Genomic DNA, 15,144 nt, shown 5'->3' with positions numbered 1-15,144 from the left:
GGGGGCAGGATTCCTAAGAAGCGGTGCACTTTTGTGTAATCTGGGTTGAGAATCTTTTGCTTGTTATGCTTATGATAGTTGTTTGTTGTTGAAGGGACTCGATTTATATATTATATTTTCTGGTTTTATATTTTAAATCTCTGTCAAGGTGTCTAGAGCATTTGAATAGGTGGGTGTTTTTATGTGTTTAATTTAAATAAATAAAGTAAAAAAATCATCCATCTTCTTTGAAAACCTGCTGTACTTTGCCTTCCTTATTGACTAATGCATCTAGAACCATTAGAGCCTCTTCCTTTCCTCAGCCACCTCCTTCTCCTCCTCTTCGCCCAGGATCTTTCACCCTTTCTCACATCCTTTCCTGCTCCCTCCCAGACTACATTCTCTCCTTCATCCTAGTCTCAGCTCTCCCTTTCTTCTCCCTTTATCTTCATTCTCTCTATTTTGGCTCTGTCAACCTCAGCCTTCAAACATGCAACAGTTTCCTCTATCTTTAGAAAGCCTTCCCTTGCTCACCCGCTTTTCAAACCACAGCTCCATGTCCCACCTTCTCTTTATGTCCACATTTCTTGTGTGCAATGCTGGCATCTTTTCTCATACTCTTTTGGATCCCTGACATTTCAGTTTCTGCCTGTATCCTCCTCTCAACCTTTCTGAGATCACCCGACCAAATTCTATGGCTGCTTCTCCATTTTCCTTTTCTCCACATCAAATTCAGACTCCTTGTCTTTGATGTCAAGTATATTTTACTTTAAAAGTGCTGACTTTAATAGAACTTAAGCTAATGCTTAAAGTTGAACATGTGCTTAAGTGCTATGCAAAATAGGGCAGATCTAAAGCCCTTTCTCTCTTTCTTCAAGCCGTTTTCTTTTTCTGATACTGTTATTTTCCTCTCTTTGTCCCAGTCTCTTCCGTGAGCTCATTTTTCTTGAAACACTCTGAGCCCAAAGTGCATTTGGGATTTCAGAAGGTTCCGAATTTGAAATAAATGGTGTCGTGGTGTCACAAGACCATTGAGCCTTTGGATGCTGCCATAAGGAATGGATTGGAAGAGAATTTGAGCATATGCTAGATTTTCAGTGTGCCCCACATACTGGTGTCACTTTAAGCATTTGAAAATAATCCAGAGCCCTTCTGCCTACATATGATCAATATATAATGCAGGATGGTTAAGTTGGATCCTATCCTTGAATACTAGGGACACGCTGTGCTGTGGTTATCCCCTGCACTCAGTCCTCTCACTAGTTTTATTTTATTAATTTATTTTTATTTGGCACCCAAAAATGCATGAGGTGCTTTATAGAACAAACACAAAAAACATAGTCTCTGCCCTAGTGCAGCCATCAAATTATACATGCAGTGCCCCCACCCTACCCCACATACATTCTTTAATGATGGTATTGGAAAAGATTTGTGTGGTTCAGCAGCCTTCGTGCTTCCCTTTGCTCCAGCCTGCGTGAATATTTCCAAATGTTATGTACTCCAAGGCCCTAGAGCACAACATGGCTCTGAGTTACACTAATGACATTTGAGCTAAATATTCAATCATAGAATATCAGGATTAGAAGGGACCTTAGGAGGTCATTTAGTCCAACCACCTGCTCAAAGCAGGACCTATCCCCAGACAGATTTTTGCCCCAGTGCTCAAACCGCTGAACTATCCCTCCCAATGTGCCAGTTCTACACCCACTTGTGTGAGTGTGTATATGGAGCATTGTACTCTTGTGTGTAGACTTAGAAGATTACTTCAGTATGCTGTGCATTTTCTAATGTTCCTCCGTTCATTATTTCTGAATGGAATTTCCTCAAATGTGTCAAAGGCATTCTTCTTCTTTGAGGAGTAAGTTCATGCCAAATTTGAAATAAAACTGGCTTAGAGTTACAGTGCAAAAATGAAACACACCTGGAACATTTAATTGGTGACAACCACCATTTTATTCCTATTTTCAAATCGCAAAAATGGAGAAGCAGAATTTTAGCAAACTTCTCAACACAAATTCACTTCAGGGCTGTGATTTGCCATATGAAATTTCACCACAAAGGGTTAAATTTTTCCCACCAAAAATTGAAGTCACCTGAAAATAGTTTTGGAATGAAAATGCCTATTTTAACAGAATTATACCAATATTCTACGTGGCTGTAATTACACACAGTTTATGATTGTTATAGCCATGCTGTTTATATAAAAATCAGCTAATTTTGATCAACAGTCAGTATCCCTGTTGTTTTAAGATACAAATCTTCATCAAAGAAAACAATCTTTGTCTCAGGTCTTTTCTAACATGGAATCTTCTGCAGTGACGGTAGATATTTTCCTTCTTGTTTTTAACCGGTATTGTATATTTTAGGGTGCAATAATATTCATATTTAATACAGTGTAAAATGGTGGCAAAGAAGAAAAGAAATTCATCCTTCTGAGCAGCAAAAGAAATTAGAATTTACAAAGTGTAGTCTTGCCATTTTGACCATCAGTAATTATACTATTTTTATGTTAATGTAGAAACCCCTTGAAAGGGGTGTTTAAGTACTAATTATCTATTTACAAAAGAATGGCTTTGGAAATGCAGTGAGAAACACTGAGCTGTATAGGGATTTAGAACAGATGTCATTTTAAAAAGACTAGGCATACAAAAAAAAAAAGAGTTTGGTTTTCATTGCACTTCTTTAACATACAGTGTCCCAGATCCTTGGCTACAACTGAGGAGCACACAGCATAGGTCAGGAGAGAAGGGTGCAAAGATGAATTTATAGTCTCTCACAATTCTGGGCTGTCTGTGCTGGGCCAGTCCTCTGGTCTAACTTAGGGCACCCTGAGGACTTCTGTAAATTACACTAGCTGCCAGTAGCCTCAAGGGCCAGCAAGGCAGCTGGGGACCACCAGAGTGTAAGGAAGCTGAGTTATATCACTTTCTTCTAGTCTCCTGTGCTGGCAGTGGGGAGCATATGATGTAGGTGCTGCTATACTAGAGGATCTCCACTGTTACACCCGGTCATCTTCCCAAGGCAGGCTGCACCAACTGAGGGCCATTTGTACCATGGCAGTTTGAAATGTGGGTCAGTGTGCATTCTACAGCGGTGGGTTTGCTAAAGTCAAAATTATGATTCCTCCTGTTGTAGGAACTGCAGAATGACTCCTATTTCCATAATACCCCAATGGCATGGCTTTCCCCCACCTTTTGTCTAAAAATTAGTTCTGTTATTACAAACACTGGGTCTGATTCTGGACTCACACGTTTTACTCCGGTGTTTAACTCCATTGGCTTTAGTGGAGTTTTTCATGAAGGCAGTGGGGTCTGGAGACCCAAAGGCGGGATTGGGAGGCAAGATGTCCAGAATCTAATTCTGACATGGCTGTGACCTTTGACTAGAATTTTCACTAAGGGAGCTGGGCACCCAAATCCCATCCTGTAGGAACTGGGTACCTAACTCTATTAGACACCTTTGAAAATCACAGCCTCCGTCTTGTTCCCCATGCCTAAAATAGGGACAATAATACCTAGCCACATGCCACACAGAGATGTTAATTAGTGACTATTTGTACACTGCTTTGAACATACACCATAAAGCATTATACACAAATATAAAACATTATTATTAGTGGTGTGCATATACTGACATAGTACCCCCCCTTTTATAGTCTTCCCATTGAGAAGATGAGCACCTGGGGACACTGAGGTTTATTTTGCAGGATCTGAATTGGAGTCAGTATCAAATTGTGATGAAATCCTTGTAGTGTGAAGTGATTTTTACTATTACTTTTTTTATACAGTTCTCTGTGTCCTGCCCTTTCATTGTCCCTCAGATATATATGTTATTTTAAAAGGTTAAAAAAAACCTTACTGTAGAATTTTTTCATCCCCATTAAGAATTGTTTTTTAAAGGTAGAATCAGGAATAGAATTTCATACTGTAGCTTAAATATAAAGAGAATACTCTTACAGAGTAAAATTCATCCAGTGGCTTAGGGGCTGAACTATGCTGCACAATGACTCCTGTATGCAGGAGGGCAGTGCATTAGTTCTGCATAGGCAGAGATGGTTTAAAGCAGGAACCAAGGATCTGCAAATGAAGGTCCTAGGCTGGAAGGCGGTCCATTTTCCTTTAGAAATAAATTTGTTCAATTACTGTACATGTCACAGAGTATCCTGGTATATATGCTTGAATATTAGCAGATTTTTTTTTCTAACATGTTCCTAGTTTTATTTATCTATATCAAAGTATTTAAAGAATTCTCATTTTGCAAATGTAGTGGTGAAAAATCATGTATTTGTTATTTTAGTGTTTGATTTAATTGCTGACTTTTATGTTGCAGAAATGGCTAGATCTAACAGTTTACAAATGACTTAAGGAGGAGTGTTGATTTACAATGTTATTCAAGATTATACACCATACAAAAAAGTATGTTAATGTAAATTTCCCAGACATCAGCCAAGTGTTTAAACACAGAACTGTCAAAGAGATGCTAAAAAAGCAATCTGAGACTGTTATACAGTCTTTTTACTATATCACTCACTGCTGTATTCTAAAAGGTTGAAATGAGAGGGGGAAACATTAAGTGGGCATTTGTATGATTGTCACTGCTTTTAGAGAATACTAAAAATTCTGCTTAGCACAATACCCATAGACAAGCAAAGCACAGCTGCTGTTAGGAGTTTGCATATATCTTGTTGAAGTTGCATGGGGATGCAATTGTAAGTCTGTGTGTTTTGTTAAATAAAGTGGGTAAATGGTAAAGACTCCTAACTTTTTAGTACAAGAGAAGTCTGGAGTATAAAAGCTATGCATTTGCTTTTGGATTATTTGCAATTTTATCTAATTTAAGAAGAAAAATGCATTGCCAAAGGATGATTCACCTTTAAATACATACAAAGTCCATTTACAGATAACTCTGAGACAGTGAATTAGAAAATGAAAGTCCCAGGGTTTTTTAGTATTTTCCGATATGCAGTCTGTTTTTCAAGTGACAGTGAACCAGCATGTCAGGTAATTCTTTAAAAATTATCTTCCCTATAAAAGGGGCACACTGTGGTTTGAAAATTGGGAATTGCTATAATAATTTTGTATTGGCACATAACAAATTAGATATTCAGTTGATTTCCTTAATTAGTAATTTACAGTAATGAAAGAAAAACAAAAATATCATTAATCAAATAGATATACACACACGTACAATGGAACCTCAGAGTTACGAACACCAGAATTATGAGCTGACCAGTCAACCACAAACCCCATTTGGAACTGGAAGTACATAATCAGGCACCAGCAGAGAGACACCCCCCCCAAAAAAAGAGAAGCAGCAGCAAATACAGTATAGTACTGCATTAAATGTAAACTATTTTAAAAAAGGAACATTTAAAAAAGATTTGACAAGGTAAGGAAAGTGTTTCTGTGCTTGTTTCACCTAAATTGAGGTGGTTAACAGCAGCATTTTTCTTCTATATAGTAAAGTTTCAAAGCTGTATTAAGTCAATGTTCAGTTGTAAACTTTTGAAAGAACAACCATAATGTTTTGTTCAGAGTTACAAACATTTCAGAATTACGAACAACCTCCATTCCCGAGGTCTTCGTAATTGTAAGGTTCTATTCTATTACCAAGGCTATTATAATTTTTTTGCACTAAGTGAACAAAGAATAAGATACTTTTTGATGAACATTTGCCAGAACTGGAAAAAATGTGTATTTACTTGAGACAATATGTAAAGGTCATTTGGAGGGTAAGGGGAGGTGACAGTTTTTTCAGCTACACATGAATCAAATATGATCACCCAGATTTTTAAGTACCAAGTCCCCATAGTCTAATAGGAGAGTTTGTGGTGATATTTATTTATAAAAAGTTCTTCTCTTATAGAAACTGTTTGGCTTAGGTCCAAGCCAGTGTTCCTCCAACATATTTGTGTGTGCTGGGGGCGGGGGGGGGGGGGGAGAAATGCGAAAAAAAGGGAGGGAAAGAGAAGGGAGGAGGGGAACAGGGAACTGTTGAGTTCTCATCCCCACCATCAACCAGTAGCATTGTAAATGGCTGAGGGAAAAGGAAGCATTGAGCCCCACCTCCCAGGGTGGGAGGCCCTGGAAGTTGCCTGGGAGAAGGTGCTCCAGAGCCCAGTAGCTGAAATTAGAACTGTTTGAAATTCAAAATTTCCATTTTTTACAAAATTTCAACATTTCAAAATTTGTTTTAATTCCAAATTTGATTAAAACCAAATATTGTAGATATTTAGTGAACAGAAAATTCTGAAAAAATTGTTTTGAAAAATTCATTTAAGAAAAAAATTAAAAATTTCATTTCAAAACAAAATTTTGAATTTTTTCTGACATTTTTTCCCATGGGAAATTTGTCAAATTCATATGGTTTCATACAAAAAATTGGTTTAATTGAAACAGTATTTTCAGATGGAAAACCATTTTGATAAAGGCCATGTTTATACGTACAGCACTGCAGCGGCGCAGCTGAACCAATATATCCGCACTGCTGCAGCGCATGTTGAGAAGACACTCTATGCTGATGGAAGAGCGCTCTCCCCATTGGCATAAAAAAACCACCTCCACGAGCAGCAGAAGCTAGGTCAGCAGGAGAAGCTCTTCCACTGACATAGCGCTGTGTGCACAAGCACTTATGCCGGTGTAATTTATGTCGCTCTGAGGTGTGGTTTATTCACACCCCTGAGCGACATAAATTATGCCAACATAGGATGTACTGTAGATATAGCCTAAAATTTTGCTACCAGCTCTAGCTAGAATTTTCCCTGCACAGTATATTGTGTTTTCCAGCAAGGGGTAACTACACATGTGCATTTTAGGGGGAGCCTTTGAGAGTTTTGCAGACCAGAATAAGCCGTCATAAGAATATATAATTTCCCAAAATTCCAGATTTCCTTCTTTTCCTTTAGCATTAAATACATATGTAAGTCACACCAGACATGTTGTGTTTGTTACGTTATGGCATTCCTGAATGGCATATCTGTTTCTTATGTGCTCTCATATGGCTTATACTCTCAATGGGAGCTATATTTTGTACTGGATCCATATGCAGAATTCCCATGAGAACAGTATTTGTTCTGAGAACAGGTCTCAGATTTGTTTGCACACACATAGCTAGCTCCCTTTCCATCCCAGGTCTGCTGCTTCCCTGTTAGCTGAGCCAAACACTAATACCAATGTTTTTAAAAGCAACTGGGTATATGAGAAACTTTTACTGCAATAAGTAGAATGTATAATTTCTTCCTATTAAATTGCTTCTCTGCAGTGGAGTTATTCTGTTAAAGAGAGAGTACATTCAGTGACAATAGCTTTTCAACTTGTTTTCCTGAAATGTTGCATCTCTGATTATGACATTAATATAAACTCATTTACATCAGTTATTGGTGAAAATAGTAAAAAGGCTGTGTACCGACCTAGTGAATCGCGTTCTGACCCATCGTGGGGGGATAGACTAGAGGGCCTCTTGAAGTCCCTTCCACCCCTACATTGCTATGATTTATCAAAACTTTTAAATTGCCAGAAAATTCCATCCAGAATTGTCAATACATTTAAGATAAAGATTAATTTCCAAATGATCTGTTGGTCAAATGAGAAATGGTACTCATAACCTTAAAAGCGAATTATTCTAATTATCAGCATTTCAGGTTTTTAAAAATCCTCTCTTTGTTGTTTTTCAGATAACCCTCATACCTAATATATAACTACATAAAAATGATAACAATCAAGGAAAATAACCGTGTAACAAGAAATCCATCCAAAGATTTTAGGGGCTTGCTTCAGGATAATCTTAGTACTAAACATATGTGAGCAAGAAAGTTGCTGATTTAATGTAATGGTTAATGCGTAAATATGTTGCACATGAGTGATCTTTGATGTTTGCCAAGAGCTCAGTCCTGCAGTATAGGGCATTCAAGAGGCACTCAGTACCTCACAGGATTGAGCTCATGTTGCCTGATTCTGTTCCTACTAAAATCAATGGGAGTTTTGCCACTGACTTCAAAGGTAGAAGCATCAGGCCCATAGGGCAGAGAAATTTGTACAGTGCTCCGAAAATAGCACAGGGCTGTGAGAAAATCTCTGTATCTGTTGTAAATTGAGCACTGTTGTATAGTGAGCATAAGATCAAGGCAGAAAGGAACCACAGTAATAGAGTACTATATTCTGCAGCCCTGAGAATGGTCCAGTGCTTCTGTCTGTCGCAGATTATATCCACATTTCTATGGTTCAACCCTAATCGATCAGATACAAATGAAGAGCCTGATTTTTCAAAGACTTACGCATGCACTTAAATTTACACCCCGTGAGTAGTCAGTATGACGAGTTAAGCACGTTCATAAGTCTTTGCAGGATCAGGCTTTAAAGATTTTGTTAGATGGTAACAAAACTGTGAAAATCAGCTATTTTTTACTGTTTTCTAAATAATGGCCCTCTTAATTTAAGTGGAAAGAGGGTTTGAAGGGTGCAGGGTGGGGGGTGGGAGGCGCGGAGATAAGCAAGGGAAATAGATTTAGCAAGTTCCAGCTAGGTATGGAATGAAAGAAAGAAAGCTGAGCTGCAAACTCATCAAAAACAGAGCTCTTAATTGAAAAGCTGACAGACCTGTAACTACAGCAGAGATTCTGGCCGCCACTATAATAAATGTAACTGTACGTTTAGAGTAATTTGCTAATTTGCCTAAGTAACACCCACAGACAGCAACATGACATAAATACATTAGCGGAAGCAACAACTATAACCAGCTCATACAGGTTCTTGGCTAGTAGATGGATGGACCAGATGAGCTGGAAAAGAGTTAGAAAATAGAATAGAAATGGAATTGCTAACAAAATGATGGCATGCAATTTTCTTCAGTATTTGTCAAAGGCAATGGTATTGCTGTATCATACTTGTGAATGCCTAAACATACTGTAATACTTATGTTACATTAGCAGCCTGTGTGTGTAGGTGATATATGGACATGTGTTAGACATTCTGCAGAATGTTAAGCGCTTCAGAATTGGAAATAAAAATATTTTAATTTTAAAAAATGCTTAAAATAACTAATTGACTCTCCAGCATTCATCATCTAAATGTACCAGAAAATCATAAATCAGAAAAGTGTTTCTGCTAAGGAATCTGCCACTGGGGAATTGCATTTATGGTCCACAGGAAAGAATTGAATATTAGTATAATATTGGCATAAAAACAGAGTACAAAACTTATTCTTAATGTTAGCTCAGCATTCCAAAATGTACCAAACCCCAACATCCTGATATCCTATTTTTAAATTTTCCCAAAGAAGCAGAGGTGATACTAAGTGTAAATGTTTTTTTTCTATTAAAAAAATCCTATTTATAGGAGAATGTATGAAGATTAACCAGGATTAAATATACATCTGATCTGGGAGTGGGGGAAGAAATTATTTGACCAAAGAGTACTTTTATGATCATCAGCTTTCTTTCTCTTTAGGGTAAAAAAAAAATGGTAATGGGCTGTTTGCTCAGAACAGAGGTTCAGTAGGAGCATGCCATCAGTGTGATATGTAGCTGTGTTGGCTATGGGCGTTTGAACACGGTGAGCCTCCTCCATATGTTTTCACTACTATTTGCTGTACTAAGGAGCAAATTCTTCTCCCAGTACTGTGGTTATGGAAAGCTATGCTGCAGAACTGGTACAGCTCCTCTGTGCAGGCTTGAAGAGTTGGCACATAAGGTGCTCGTGCCAGGAGCACCATGAAACCTAGCACTGTGGGACAGTCAGCATATCTTTCTATTCCTAATCTCTGAGGTGAGGCTTTGTGTTCAGGAGTGGACTTGTGGTTAAGTGCTTGATTTCAGCCAGTGCATCCGCCCCACTTCAGTGCCTGCGTAGATAGGGTAAGCGTATGGGATATGTTCTGCCGGGTACTCATGTATTCATTTGTGCTTACAGACCACTCAGTGTAGCATTTTTTTCTAGCACCTCTTTTGTGTTTTGCCAGCATCCTTATATTGCTGGCCAACAACACACATCTGACCCTGCAGTGCTGATGCCTGGGGAGTGTATGCGGGGTCACGTGCCCCCCCAGATTTCTGCCAGGGTGGGACTTGGGCTGAACGAGACTGAGGGGGACGTACCTGGGACATGCACTAGCTTCTAGCACTTCTGCTGGGCCCTACTAAGAGACGCCCAGAGCAGGGAAGAGAGACAGGGCTGGCAGCACAACTCCGCCAGAGGGAGCACAGGCAAGTCCTCTGAGTCCATCCCCTCCTCTCACCCACAGCCACAGTTACCTGCTTGGTGGTAGGTATCCAGAGCCTGTTCTGGCCCATGCTGCATCTGCAGTGGGGAGGCAATGGGAGAAGTGGGGAAGGAACTTTCTGAGGGGAGTGGGGGGAAGGTGGTGCTGGCTTGGAGGGTGTGGGAGGCTCAGGGGCATGGGAAAGGACCCCGAGGCAATGTGTGGGTCAGTCATGTGCCCCTCCCCCAAGCCTTTAAATTGTGCCACCCCATACACCATCAAGGGTTATGGGCTGTCTCTGAAACCCTGATAACTTTTCACCCCAGTCCTCCTTATTCTGCATATATCAAGTGCAACCTTGTGGTATCTTGTGGGGAGTTGATGCTGTAGCTCAGGGTAGGCAACCTATGGCACGTGTGCAAAAGGCGGCACACGAGCTGATTTAGGGGACTCACACTGCTCAGGTCCTGACCACCCGTCCAGGGGGCTCTGCATTTTAATTTAATTTTAAATGAAGCTTCTTAAACATTTTAAAAACCTTACTTACTTTACATACAACAATAGTTTAGTTATATATTATAGACTTATAGAAAGAGACCTTCTAAAAACATTAAAATGTATTACTGGCATGCGAAACCTTAAATTATAGTGAATAAATGAAGACTCGGCACACCACTTCTGAAAGGTTGCTGAACCCTGCTGTAGCTCATGGATCTCTACCACAAAAGTCCCCAGAGTATCTGTTACATCAGTAACTCTCAAACTTTTTTACTGGTGACCCCTTTCACATAGCAAGCCTCTGAGTCTGACCCCCCCTTTATAAATTAAAAACACATTTTTATATATTTAATACCATTATAAATGCTGGAGGCAAAGCGGGGTTTGGGGTGAAGGTTGACAGCTCATGACCCCCCATGTAATAACCTCGTGAACCCCTGAGGGGTCCAAACCCCCAGTTTGAGAACCCCTGAGTTACATGTTCTAATACCAAGAAAGCATTTCACCACTTATTGTTCTGTGCTGATAAATGTTCAGAGGGCTTGACATTAATTTTATATGTCCTAAGTTGGTTTCTAGGAGTTGCCTGTGAAACTCCTAGAGGCCTCTCCTGTTCCTCTGCTGGGTTAATTTCAGCTATCTGTACTTGAAATTGTTCTCCTAATGCCCTGTGGGATATTGTCTAGGAGAGGAAATGTGGTAACTCTGCAGTGTTTGCTATGAATATGGATGTGTTTGCTGTAATCTCTACCTGTGTTACATCAGACGGGGGCAGTTTGATTTTATGACAGCTGTTAGACTGTACATCCTGGGCTTTGGTAAGCCACACCTCTTTTCCCCATTTCCACACGATCTGTATACAATCACCAGCCCTGTCTAACTGCTGTTTCACTAGATGTAAATCCCATGTGGGTGCATTTTATTCCCCGGTCCTACCCATGCCAACTTTTATGCCATTTTATGTAGACATGGTGATTTGTATCACCCATTACTCTTGCTCTGAATTGGGCTCAGAGTTATCAGTGAAGTTTTATATAATGTTACCTTGTCAGATTTTTTTTTTTATTAAAAGCCACTAGGTTTCTGTGGATTTAGTTAACTACTATGCATTTGCAATGAAGTCATTTTTCCCCCCCACAAGCCGCCATCACTAGTACAAAAGCAATGTTAGGTCCTGCACATATTCTGGCTGGAAGCAGCCTTATTCAAAGTGTTTTCCTCTTCCTTATGTGTCTTTTAGTCTCCTCTCTGTCCTCTGTAGACACATTCAAAAGGTTTGTGTTAGGGTCCTTCAGGTGATCCCTGCTTTCAAGTTCAGGGTCCAGCTGATAAACAGGTGGAGTCAGGTAGGAATTTTTCTCTTGTAGTGCGGCTGCATGGGAGTGTGTGTGAGAGAGAGAGTTTGTGGGCAGAGGAATTAGGAGTTCTTGCCATCCTGTGGTAATATGCCGTGAGGCTCAACACTCAGAGCGAGTTGCCGGGTATAATATTGAACACTCTTCACTGTGTATGATGAGTTCACTGCTTTGACTGTTATCTTGTTAGTATTCTTCATTGCAAACACTCACAAATATTTCTAGTAGGCAGAAGTTTTCTACGCTACATTGATCTTAGCTTTTTGCAGTTTTATTGTTGCAGTTTTGAGGGAAAGTGCCCCCCCTCGTGGTTGTCTTAACCCCTTTCCCAAAACTTGGACACAGGTTTGAAAATGGGTAGGGGTAAAGGCTATGGGGGAAGGCAAATCAGGCACAGATACAAAGGATCCCAATAGGTAAGCCTGAGCCCTATCTTGGTTGAAGGTTTGGCTTCTGGATTGTGGCAAAGGAGGTCTATTAGTCTGGCAGATGCTTTGGACATGTAAGGCCTCTTTACTATGAAATGATATTTAAGCACAAGCAGGTTGCAGGAAATTTAGAGCTGGTGTTTATTTTAATAAGGGTTATGATCAGTGGCTTTTATACCCAAACACTTGTCTGAGAGTTTTATTGTCATCATGACAAGTGGCAGCTGTAACCAGTGGTAAGTAAATACCATGCAGAGATGTGCATAATTTTTTAAAAATATTAAATAGTTAAGGCAGAGTCATCACACTATTTCCATGTATATTAAGAGTTAAATTCTGCTATTGGAAAGGTGCATGTCACTACCATTGAAGTCAATGGTATTTATGTTCACATATCTCAGGGCAGAATTTGGTTGTTTCAAATGTGTAAGAATGATGTGTGGTACTGTTTTGTGTTTCTTGTTTGATTCTTTTATTCAGTTTTCAGAAACTGAAAGATAACTGAGGTTTGTTGTTGTTTTTCACTATTTTAGGTAGCCTGCCATATGAATACAAGATTGTGATAGCAGGAAATCATGAATTGACCTTTGACCAAGAGTTCATGGCAGACTTAATCAAGCAGGACTTTTACTATTTTCCTTCTGTGTCTAAGCTGAAACCAGAGAGCTATGAAAATGTGCAGTCTCTTCTAACAAATTGCATCTATCTTCAAGACTCTGAAGTGACGGTGAGGGGGTTCAGAATATATGGCTCTCCTTGGTAAGCACCTCTTTAACATAAATAAATAAAATTATAGCATTGATTACTAGCACACCAGCCATTTCATGCCCTTCAGTCATATTTTGATTAGTGTGTGCATAAAAGAGTAATATTCAGTTTTATAAACTTTTATTTTGTTGTAGCTCATCTTTCCTTTGGCAAAATATCTGACTATAAGAGTATGTGGATCATTAAATCAATGAGACAAAGATAAGATAATGTATCCTTTAGACTCTCATTCAAGAGCGAGCCATTTAAATATTCCATGTAGCTTTAACTTGGTATGTGGAAAGGATATACAATTTAACAAGTTTACATTATTACAGTTTAATTTGAGTGCATTGCAAATATGTCTTTTGAGTTTGTCCTTTGATACTGAAAGCTCACTATTTTAGATATATTATCATTCAGTGAAGAGAAAATATATTATTTCTCTTTCTCTCTCTCTTAGTTTAGTATAAGCTGCTATCCCTCAGAATGTTATTTTCTTTTATATATTAATACCCTTCATCAAGATGCAGTTTAGTTTCTGGAATAATGTTGGCTTTCATAGTAACCTATCATTGGCTAACCAGTAATTCACAGTTTTCCCTCTGCTGTACTCTGGGGTCACTTGGAACTTTTTTGTGATAACAAGGAGAAAAGGGCCTTACGACTTCATCTAAAGAAGAAATTCTCCATTGGGTTGCAGACTGAACTACCCCTCTACAGGGGGTCCCTCTATGTCTCATTGGTGGATAAGTAAAATGAAGTTTACACGTTTGTTACTGAAGTTGTAAATCTGATACATTTCATGAACATTGTATGCATATTTAAAGGAAATTAATATTCTATTTTAAAAGGTAGGTTTTCAGGGAATCTGTTTTTCTTCCTTTTGAAATCACATCAGGCTGGAATGTAGCAAACAAGTTGTCAGACCTGATGCATATACCCAGTGTGAATTCTCACAGTGTGAATAAACTGTGAAATCTATTGGAAACTTTTTTTTAATGAAAATTGGCATTTTCCCATTTGGTTGCTTTAGCTGGGTGTTAATTTTTCCCAAGCTTATTATTCTACATTTATCTATATTAAAATCTCATCCCACTTAAATACACCCATCTCTCTCAGCTTTCCAGATATTTCTTTATTTTCAACCTACCCACCTGCTGTGTTGAAGCTTAACTTAATCCCGTGTCTCCTGTACATTCAATGTACAATTTACTTTGTTTTCCAAATTATTCAGAAAGATATTAAATAGTTTCAGTCACAATATAAAATTTTGGAGAATGCCACTTGCCACCTCTTCCCAGTTTGATATTTAAGTTTAAGTACAGTAACTATGCTCTGTTTTCAGTGTGTCTGGCAATTTAGTATTTTCACTACAATAATCCTAATCAGTCACCATATTTCCAATGTTAGTGTTAATTTTTCAGCAATAATGTACCAAAAGTCTCATTAAAATAGAAGATTTTTATATATAAAAAATTAATTTATCTATGAAATAACTAAGTAGAGGCTCAAGGAAACCATTTGAACTTCCTGTACCTATGAAAATCTGTGAAAGCCTCCTGGGGACATCTTTGCCTACCCACTAACACAAAATGTTATGGTTAAATTAAATTGATTGTTTTCACTTGTCCACTAACCCTGTAATTTTGCTCAAGTTCTGTGGGCTATCAGGTTTGTCTGGCTTGACCTGTTCTTTGCAAATCTGTGGTGCTTCCCATTCATTCTGTTACTCTCTTCTATGTGCTTTTGTACTAATTTATTCTAAAGATAGTTCTGAACTGTAGTGTTAGAACTGGATCAAAACTTCCTCATTGTTTGACAGTGTTGAGATCCAAGGAGTTGGTTCAGCTAAAGGATAAGCTAGAAAAATTTAACTGAAGGTCTGTGCTGCCTTATACAAAAGGTCAGAGTTTCCTGATGGTGTAACTTCAGCCAGGAGG

The 15,144-nt window shown here is 38.7% G+C and overlaps 1 protein-coding gene and 1 long non-coding RNA gene across 3 annotated transcripts in view; one reads left to right on the top strand and one right to left on the bottom strand.

The window, feature by feature from the left end:
- Window positions 1-15,144, top strand: part of MPPED1 (metallophosphoesterase domain containing 1) — a 77,059-nt gene that overhangs the window by 21,636 nt on the left and 40,279 nt on the right. For both annotated transcript variants that reach the window (XM_039520384.1, XM_039520385.1), the window contains exon 5: window positions 12,988-13,213. In XM_039520384.1, coding sequence (XP_039376318.1) covers window positions 12,988-13,213 — 226 coding nt within the window. The remainder of the gene's footprint in view (window positions 1-12,987; window positions 13,214-15,144) is intronic.
- The window catches only part of LOC120395715, a 57,041-nt gene that overhangs the window by 16,499 nt on the left and 25,398 nt on the right, over window positions 1-15,144 (bottom strand). The window lies entirely within an intron of this gene.

Source organism: Mauremys reevesii, linkage group 1, assembly GCF_016161935.1.
Source record: "Mauremys reevesii isolate NIE-2019 linkage group 1, ASM1616193v1, whole genome shotgun sequence".
Classification (NCBI taxonomy): Eukaryota; Metazoa; Chordata; order Testudines; family Geoemydidae; genus Mauremys; species Mauremys reevesii.
The sequence above is the reverse complement of the archived record's forward strand: the minus strand, read 5'-3'. Positions and strand labels throughout refer to the sequence as shown.